The sequence below is a fragment of the Zerene cesonia genome, chromosome 27, assembly GCF_012273895.1.
Source record: "Zerene cesonia ecotype Mississippi chromosome 27, Zerene_cesonia_1.1, whole genome shotgun sequence".
In the NCBI taxonomy this organism is placed as follows: domain Eukaryota; kingdom Metazoa; phylum Arthropoda; class Insecta; order Lepidoptera; family Pieridae; genus Zerene; species Zerene cesonia.
In genome coordinates, this window is record NC_052128.1 from 4,281,275 (window position 1) to 4,291,603 (window position 10,329).

The 10,329-nt window shown below is 33.3% G+C and overlaps 1 protein-coding gene across 6 annotated transcripts; it reads right to left on the minus strand.

Annotated features, from left to right (window-relative positions):
• Positions 1 to 243: 243 nt before the first annotated feature.
• On the minus strand, positions 244 to 9,836 carry LOC119837442 (alpha-(1,3)-fucosyltransferase C-like). 6 transcript variants are annotated; one of them, XM_038363024.1, is made up of 5 exons: positions 5,336 to 5,416; positions 5,100 to 5,267; positions 2,786 to 2,912; positions 1,821 to 2,627; positions 244 to 580 (listed from the first exon to the last, which is right to left on the minus strand). In XM_038363024.1, the coding sequence occupies exons 3-5, from the start codon at positions 2,878 to 2,880 to the stop codon at positions 313 to 315; spliced, it is 1,170 nt and encodes a 389-aa protein (XP_038218952.1). In that variant the 5' UTR covers positions 2,881 to 2,912; positions 5,100 to 5,267; positions 5,336 to 5,416; the 3' UTR covers positions 244 to 312. The 6 variants fall into 6 exon arrangements, with proteins under 6 accessions (XP_038218952.1, XP_038218950.1, XP_038218955.1 ...); XM_038363022.1 differs by having other exon boundaries at positions 5,264 to 5,267; positions 5,336 to 5,414; XM_038363027.1 differs by having other exon boundaries at positions 2,824 to 2,912; positions 5,264 to 5,267; positions 5,336 to 5,371.
• Between the last annotated feature and the right edge of the window lie 493 nt (positions 9,837 to 10,329).

The following is a 10,329-nucleotide window of genomic DNA, read 5'->3' on the forward strand; positions in this document are numbered from 1 at the left end:
TACACCAGCTGCACTAGCTGCACGCCCTGACTCCGCCGGGGTAGTTATTTGCCTTGTTTGAAATATAAAAACCATCCTATCTTTTAAGTTGGATCATACATTTGGATGAAGAATCGTATTCCCGTTATCACCAATTGTCAAGCTATGTATATTTGTTTCTAGGTAATCTGAGATTAAATTGGTATTTAATTATCTTAACTAAGATAACCTACCTAACCTATTCTGGTTTTAAAACACTGCAAGCGTATTATGAAATCACTTTATTGTACAAGCAATCATATTATATCAACAATCAGTCTATATTACACGTCATTATCTGCACCTATCTTCATAGTGAGGGTTCCACCAACGTCTAAAATTCTTATATGTTGAATACGATGTCATCATGTCTTCGTTATTCATGGCTTCACAGAACGCACACACATTATCAGTGACAGCTGGATCTCTGTATGTGTAACTATTCCTCCATCTAAAGTAATGGCTGTAAGTTTTAGGATCTTTTATAAGAGTGGCTATGGTTGTTGCCAGATCTTGCGGGGTCGAGTTGCGAGCGTCTAGATACGATCCGGGGGGAAGAAATCTGTGGAAGAGAAAGTATAATCCACATCTATAATTACAATAAATACGCAAGATATTGCCATGAAACTAGCTACGAAACTATTATATATCTACACTTGAATCTAACCCGTATTAAACGTAAATGTCTGATCTAAAAGCTACATGAATATTGTAAAAAATAAAAGAAATGGATACTGAAGGGTGAGGAAAAGGAAACGGGCCTCTGGGAAATCTTTGAAATATACTAGGTGATTTAGATATTTCATTGATTGCTCTTATATCCTACTATCCTACTAATATTATAAATGCGAAAGTTTGTAAGGATGTGTATGCGTTTGTAGCTCTTTTACGCAAAAACTACTGAACCGATTGCAATGAAATTTGGTACATAAACAGCTGGACAACTCTAATAACATATAGGCAACTTTTTATCCCGTTATTCCTACGGGAATACGGACTTTTGCGGGTGAAACCGCGGGGCACGGCTAGTTGCTCAATATTTTAGATTTTCTTTTTGTTATAAATAGAACAAACAAATGTATTTTTGTTAAATTATTAATTGGGAAATGGGTATTGACTCATTAACTGAAATAAGTCTGTTTACTAATTAGTCGTAAAAAAAAACCAATACAACTTTACGTGTTCATTTTAATGGTGTATGGTGGAACTATGTATATGATAAGAAAAACAGCTAGTTAAAAATATTATTTCAAATAGTTTGCTGCTTCCGCTGCCGCTATCTGAACAAACTTTCAGGGCAACTGATTTACAATAAAATATTATATATTTTAATGCGCATTCGAAAGCCCACATTAAATTTTTAATAAGTTTTTTAACAAGCTATCTTATAATTTTTTAAAACTCGTCTCTCTCCAAGTTTTGAAGCTTAACAGTATGGTGTATATCCTACTAATATTATAAATGCGAAAGCTTGTACGGATGTGTGTATGTTTGTAACTCTTTCACGCAAAAACTACTGAAACAATTGCAATGAAATTTGTACATAGATAGATGGCTGGACAACTGGAACAACATATAGGCAACTTTTTATCCCGATATTCCTACGGGATACGGACTTACGCGAGTGAAAACGCGGGGCGCAGCTAGTTATCTAAACGTATTACATTTCTAGAAAGTTCTACATTAGAATCGATAAACCGGAAAACTATTTAAGGTAAATTCCATACAGCTATATTTAATAATTATTTCATCTGAATTAGTAATAATATAAAATTAACAGTATCTGTCTAAATAAAGTTTACCTTGAATAGTCAGCACCCCCATACACGATAGGCACGACATCATGCAATAACGCCGTCAACACCTTTTCAGTTACATAATCTTCAGCAAACGAGTTCTCGAACGACAGATAAAAGAAATAATCTCTCTCCAGAAACGAATTGCAATCATGCTCTGTAGACCTGGGACATTTTAAAGTACCACATCCCCCGTAAATGTCTACCGTATGTCCATAAACCAATAAAGCCTTTTGCAACTCCTTTGCTACCTCCAGCCTGTTGTTTTTGCTCTTACAATTTGACACGAACCACGCCACCGCCTTAGTTTTATTCCGTATTCGGTAGTACAAGTCATCATTTATGCAGCTAGGAGTTTCTTCCCATGTCATATTCCTCTTGGGGCCAACTATTTGGCCGTCTAATTTTTTTATCTGAATATAGGGATACGGAAGATCTGAATCCAATCTGTAAGTTGATGTCCAATTAAAGAAATCATCAAAGTGCTGCGCACAGATCGGATAGTTTTCTGACGATTCCATGTTGAAAAATATGTATTTTTGTTGAGGCGTCCTCTGATTCGGGAGTTGGGAACTGCGCATATTTAAAATATTTCGTCCGTTGAATGCTATCGCGTGAAATTTTGTCAAGTCTCCACTGAACAGACTTCTGTCTGTGGTGACGTAGCAGTTGATCATAGAACAGTTCTTCGTTATGAAGGCTCTCTGCCCGTGGCCGAAGAAAGAGAGTGGAGCGATTTCCTCCGGGGTCCATAGAAGGATGAATTTCGTTTCGTCCGACAGTCTCTCAGTCTTCCGGTACACTTCTGCGTATCTGTAATCGCGAGCGACATTTTCAAGCGCTTCTCGTATTAAGCTTTCGTTGAGGGGGGGGAAATATCGCTTGTCTACGAATTGAATCCAACAGACAGATATAGCAAAACTTATGCAGGTTAAGATAAAAAATGAACGCGCTGACAGCATTTGCCTTACATTTGCAATAACGCGATAACGCAGAGAAATAAACATACGCATTTTAATTGCCACATGGTCACATTTTTCCAACGTCTCACTTTTTCATACGACATTTGAGGTTATTATGGTCGATCTTCGTTGAAATCTGAAATTGAAAACATAAATTAGCGTTGCAAACAATTGTACCAAATTTCATTTACCAAATTTTATTTTTATTTATGACATATCATAGAACTTGATAGGCAATTCTTATATAAATAAATGTACCCTTTATTAATTATTTTAAAAAGAAACCCCAAAACGTGGTTGTTTACTATTAACTAGGTGGGTATATAATTTTACAATAACAAAGTGAATTCTATTGCTTTCATAATACGAGTATTACTATTCTAGGTCAGTTCTATATTCTTCCATATTATGCTTAAATAGCGTCGTTAAGGTCAGTGTACTAAATTCTTTTTGGTTCTAAACACGCACATTCTTCACAGATTTGCGCATGCGCCGTGCGCCATGCGCTAACCCCGTCATTTCATGTACCCCCTTCGCTGTTAATGCACTAAAGTACACGGATTACGATGACTATTGCTTACTGGACTTTATAAGGAACAGAAATTTGATATGATGTACGAACTGTAAGTACATATGACAAACCGGTTTTGTTTTTGTCTTGATTCTTCCTTCTATTAACAAACTCTTACAAAATTATTTCAGTTGTTCCTTTCACCTAGATAAAATTTTTATGTTTAAGCCGTTTGACATCATTGGTGATTTAAAACTGCTAAGATATTCATTTATTTCATTATTGGTTAATGTTGAGTGTTTGAGTCGATGATATAATAAAAAGCTATATTATTGAATTAATTCAAAAAATTTGATTCAACTCTACTTAATTAATTTGGGGTTTACCTTTTTCTCCAAATGTTAATTATAATTAATCACTTAGACTAACAAAAACAAAATATAAACAAAACGACTCACTGTTTAATAAGATACTGTGTCGAGCAATAACGACTTTTATTTCAACGGTTATAGTACACACGTTTCATAATCTATGTTTTCTTATAACGCACCTAAATCAAATCTCGTGATACAAACACAAATTATACTACATACCGCATAGCTCTCCAATTTCACAGGGTTATACCACGCATGCGCCATGAGCGCAAAGTCAAAACGTCACTTGAATGAACAAGAAGTGTTATAAATCACATATTACACGTTTTATTTTAAAATACATTTGAGTTAAATGGTGTAGATGTTTGAGTTTAAACAGTGTTTGTGTTATTTATTGTATGTTCATTTTATTTATTGAATAATCGATGTTTGTTTATTGGCACGAGAAAAATCAGACAGACCGTCAGCGCGTGCCTTTCGCGACTGCGCTATCAAGGTCACTGGTTTTAAACATTGGATTTCTGGGGTGACTCAGTAATTTCATATTTTTACAACAGCTGATGAGCGGGAGATTTTTGGAAATATGCATGGTGTAAAGTCGTTTGTTGCTTTTAGTTGATTAATAATTTTAATTATGTAATGTTATTATAACTTAATACAAGGTCGTCTGCTTAGAACAAAAAAAAAGTTTATTTATAAAAGTAAAGGAACGTATAATAAACGTAAAACAAAAAGCTATTTAAGCTATAAGTAGCTACATATTAGGTATATCTTTGACATGAATAATCCTAATTCCTACTAATTTTATCAATGCGAAAGTTTGTAAGGATTTGTGTGTGTGTTTGTTTCTCTTTCAGGCAAAAACTACTGAACCGGTTGCAATGAAATTTGGTACGTAGATAGCTGGACAACTGGAATAACGTATAGGCAACTTTTTATCCCGATATTCTTTACTAATATAGTATTATGTTATCTGTACTATAACTAAATCAAAGTAGTAACATAAATATCAGTAACACCACTTTAACTCAAGAACAGGTGAACAAATTTTAATGATTTAAGTGTTTTGGATTTGACTCCGCTTACATTACGACAAAAACTTACGTTTAAAAAAAAGGTTAGGTAACTCAGTCATAAATTCTATTTTTTTCTATCAATTTTCAATAGTCAGAGGCTATGTCTATAAATAAAATTCCAAAATAAATAAATGCCAATGCATCGTCTAGGATATTAAATTAAACAAAATGATTTCATCTAAAGTAATGAACATTTATGTTATTTAATTGTAACTAATTTAATCTAAATTGTGATAATTAATATGTATGGTCCAAGTTACATAATTATAACAGTATATTTATAACAAAATTTTGTGTGATCAGTTATATTAATATTAAAATAAAAATCAGACATCCAAATTTTATAACAAAAAAGTACTCACATATCAATAACCCACGACTATGTGCCCCGGAAGCAGTGGGTGTCTTATGCAAGATTTCACCAGGGAAACAAATAAATAAAGGGCTACTTACAGAATTACGTTGTTTGTTAATACTATTAATTATTTGGTTAAATAATTAAATTAAATTCATATAATTTTCGTACCACACTGGAAAAAACGAAATTTTCATTATCTTTACACTTAAAAAAAAAAACAAATTAGCGGGAATTACGTACAGATTACACAAGTAAAAATTAAACAACACTATACTTGGCGGCAAACCGAGTGTAACTGGTTGAGTAATCGGCCCACATGTAGCATTTGTTGATAGATAGAAAACATTTTAGCTGTACATGGACCTAAAATGTAATTAACATGTAAAAAGATGTAAGCTGACTCCGATACCGTTTATGAGATAATATTGTTTAAAATCATTTGCGTATAAATACGTGTATTTACATTTGCACCAGTAACTAATAAACGTGACCGGATTTATAGAAAAATACCATTCAGTATATGGTGGTTCTTACAAATGTATCAGTTGACATTCTTAACGCGTGAAAATAATTTGATAACAGGAGACGGAAACCGCTTTTTCCTCATCTTTTCCAGTCCACTCCTTTCCAGTAGTCAATCCTTTCCTCATTCCTTACCCCTTAAAACCGGGCCACTCATTCGCATAGGCATGACTTCTGCGAATGTTTATGAGCGGTGGTCGACTCTTACCACCAGGCAAACTTCTATCTCAGTTGCCCGCTAAGATATGAAAAAAATAGATATAGAATAGATAACCATCTCACAGAATAGATTCAGTTATAGACAGATAAAATGATGGCATTCCGTTACATTATTTAATAATTATAGCAATAAATTAATGAATTGATCCACAATTTTTCAAGTGTGCAACCTCGCGATTTTTATTACAATCTCACGGTTTTTACAATATTATCTCCATATATTATAATCTATGGAGATAAATATACAAGGCGTGTGTATCTCCCGGATTCATGTCAGTTTGTATTATAAATACAATTTGATGGCAGATGGTATCCCCAATTTGATTTAATAATTCTGATGACTGATACAGTATGTATGAATTATGAAGTTAACATTATTTTTTATTAAAAATGCAATATAAGATATATAATGTTCAATTTATTTCAAGTTATAAATTGTATTTAATATTTGTAGTTCATAGAGAGTTTTATAACAATCGTGTTAAAGTGTTATCACATTATCACAAGAATCTGATTAGATAAGAGTATAGAGTATTAAAACCATTGGTATTTTATATCGCTTCCACTTTTTTATTATTTTATGTATTCAATGACGCAAATATTTTTGATGTTGCCCTATTAATCACCATTAAAACATACTAGCTGTTCGCCCCGGCTTCGCCCGTGATACATATATAGCCTATGTCATTTAGTGAAGTTGCAGCTTTCTAATGGTGAAAGAATTTTTAAAATCGGTCCAGTAGTTTTTTTTTTTGAGTTTACATACATACAAACAAACAAACAAAAATACAAGTTCTTCCTCTTTATAATATTAGTGTAGATGCAACCAGAAAAAGAATTGTTTCTCTAGTTAGAACTAGTTGTAAAAAAATGCCTTTGTTATAATTAGTTCTATTATAAAAGCGGAATTAATTCTGTCTGTCTATCTTGTTCACGCCAAAACCACTGATCCGATTCTGATAAATTGATATACACAATATATCAATGTTTGACACAAAGCTCATCTATTTACAATGAACGCAATAGTGACAGTAGCTGTGTTTTGAAGTTAATTTATAGGGAATGAAAGAGTACCAGTATAATATTATGTTATCTGTGGTAAGAGCTAGTGTGTAGCACGCACACGTTTATGAAATCAACGAATCAGCGGTTTCTATCAGCTCTATCGGTACGCAGGGGCCGCACGCACACATGCGTACGTATCATCGCTCCCAAATAAGCATGCGTGATTTAATAAAAATTATTGATGATCGTACTAAAAATTAATCACTTTTAAATTACTATGTTGCTTGAATTGTTTGACAAAAAATAAGAATCATTATTCATGATGTGTGCATGTTTTTTAATCATTCAAAGAAACGTTTAGAGGTATCTTTGTGATTTTTTCAACCAACTTAAAAAATGTTATGGTATTATATAAGGTATTAATTCTACTGTATTATTTTGTGTATTACCTTTTTTTTCTTTTAACTTGGTGGCTTCTGAGTAGTCTCATTTAAATTTAGTCCAGTTCTGACATTTTGATGGCGGTTTCGTTTTTTTTTTTTTAAATATATTATTTATCGTACCTTTTTCATTTGGCGTTGTTTTCAACACACACTTAAATAAGCGTAATATTGTTATCCTCATTGTTCTTAATTGCCTTATTTTTGCTCAGCCACGCTTTTTTATTTCCTGCTATTTAAAGAGTTGCCTGATAGAGATCGCTACCTAGCGATAAGGCCGCCTATTGCTTACTTTTAATGTAATGTACTGTTTGTTATTTTTTCTTTTCCTTATTAATAAAGAATGTCATGATATATTCTACAGATTCAAACAGCTTTTGTGATTTTAGCTCAAATAGTCAGTAGTGTAGCTATCATATTGCCAGGTGGTGCAGTGCACCAGGGCCCCGGAGCTCAGGGGGCCCTCTAACCTCAGCTTTGAAAGAGGGGAGGCGGGCAGAAAGAGGGGAGGAGGGCCCGATTCTTTCCCTATGCACCAGGGCCCTTGTCCCTCTAGCTACGCCACTGCAAATATTCTTCTTAAGTATATCAAGTACCTTAATGGAACGCAAATGCACTAGGCTCTAGCGCGTGAGGCATGACTTAGCTGGCAAGGCTAAAGGCTTACCTTAATTGTAGTTCTTATTTACTACAAGGATTTAGGACTTAGACGAAAGAGACGTAGTTGAGTCACGGTTTTCCTGGGATCCACTTATCTTTGAGTGTTTTAATGATAGCGTTTCATAATTACCAACAGACTTAGACCTTGAATTTATCTTTAGTTAAAATAATGATGGTACGTAAAGAAATGATGGGAGACTTATAATAGTTTGACTAGCTTTAGTTGAAACATTTAAGTTTCTAAATTTTTAATCATTACATCTAATATATAATATTCTCGTGTCACAGTTTTCGTTGCCATACTCCTCCGAAACGCCTTGACCGATTTTGATGAAATTTTTTGTGCTTATCTGGTATCTTTGAGAATCGGCCAACATCTATTTTTCATACCCCTAAATGATAAGAGTAAGGTAGAACAGCGTTTGCCGGGTGCAGCTAGTAGTAACGTAATAGTAGTTTAAAAGTATGCTCGTTATCTTTTACCGTGGTTGCCTGGAAGAGATAACTTCTTTAACACACTTACTTTATTATAATAATCATTATTATTATTATTTTTAAGTTACCTTTCAAGTACAATTTTGTTGAAGAGTTAAATAAATAAATAAATAGTATAAAGCAAAGTTGCTTCCTGCGTTTGATGTCCCTATGTATGTATGTGTATACATTATGCTTAGATCTTTAAAACCAGAACGAATTTGATGGTGATGATTTTTAATAAAGTGATTTAAGAGGAAAGTTCTGTATTAACTAACACATCTATTAAACTTGTACATCAGCGAAGCCGCGGGCAAAAGCAAGTTTATGAATAAATGTCAATTGATAGCAACTCTAAATCCATGTTAGGTTTCAGTAAATTTATAACGTTAATGATGATTTTGCTTATTTAAGTTTGAATTTTTTTGGTTATTATTGAGTATCTAAAATAATTAAAACTTTAGTTGGCTTAACATTTTCATTAAAGATGTTAATTAAATAAGGGAACATGGAAAATTACAGTAAATTAATTCAGTACCGTAAAATAGGCCTACAAACCAAGATATTTAGTATGAAGTGAGTTTAAAATGTACTTTTTATATAATCGACTAGCTGCGCCCCGCGGTTTCACCCACTTAAGTCCGTATCCCGTAGGAATATCGGGATAAAAAGTTGCCTATATGTTATTCCAGTTGTCCAGCTGTCTACGTACCAAATTTCATTGCAATTGGTTCAGTAGTTTTTGCTTGAAAGAGCAACAAATACACACACATCCTCACAAACTTTCGCATTTATTAAATTACTAGCAGCGCCTCGCAGTTTCACCCGCGTTAGGCCGTATCCCGTAGGAATATCGGGATAAACAGTTACCTCTATGTTATTCCAGTTGTCCAGCTGTCTACGTACCATTACTATTACCATTTCATTGCAATCGGTTCATTAGTTTTTGCGTGAAAGAGCAACAAACACACACACATCCTTACAAACTTTCGCATTTATAATATTATATAGTAGGATTTATTCCTTACTGAATTATTTTAACGTTCTAATCTCGGCTTATAAAACATTCTATCAAAGAAATATGGTACGTAATGAAAACTTTCCGTAGGTTTTGAGAACGTCGGATAAGAATCAAGGTCCCTATTTACTTATAAGCAAAATTGTATAAATCAAAACACATTTTTAAATCGATCAAAACATTAAATCCACTCAAAAGTTGGATAAATACAGAAAATATGTTTTTTTTAAACCAAAACGTATTTAACTTACCGTAAAGATATATCCGGATAAAAATTCTTAATTTTGCTCATGCTATACGCGTTTTCACTACTCCAATTTCTACAAATAAATGTACCATTCAGATCGATACTCACAAATTAAACAGAGAATATTATATTCAAATCACAAACACAAATACTGATCACCCGTTGGAAGGTCGATCGCATAATGGCCGATGACACGCTATACGCTAGTGTCATAGAACAGAGTGAACACACTTCTTTCATTTACATGGACATATAAGAAATCAAAGTATTTAAATTTAATCCTATCCTACTAATATTATAAACGCGAAAGATGTGTGAATGTTTGTTACTCTTTCCCGCAAAAACTGCTCAATCGATTGCAATAAAATTTGGTACGTAGATAGCTGGACAACTAGAATTACACATAGGCAATTTTTATCCCGATATTCCTACGGAATACATACATACGCGTGTGAAACCGCGGGGACCAGCTAGTATTTAAATAATTACGGAACCAATAATGGGGAACCAATAATGTAAAATTGCTATGTAGCTAGCTAGTATATGTAGCTAGCTAGTTAATGCTCTAAGAAATGTTAATGCTAATATTAAACTTGTATTATATTTACTTATATTTACGTACAATAACTACACGATACTCACAATAAAA

Excerpts from the sequence above, each read along its gene's own strand:
- LOC119837442 (XM_038363021.1), bottom strand. The coding sequence starts at position 2,827 with ATGCGTATGTTTATTTCTCTGCGTTATCGCGTTATTGCAAATGTAAGG. Across the intron at positions 581-1,820 it reads GGGGGTGCTGACTATTCAAG|ATTTCTTCCCCCCGGATCGT; the intron begins GTAAACTTTATT and ends TCTCTTCCACAG.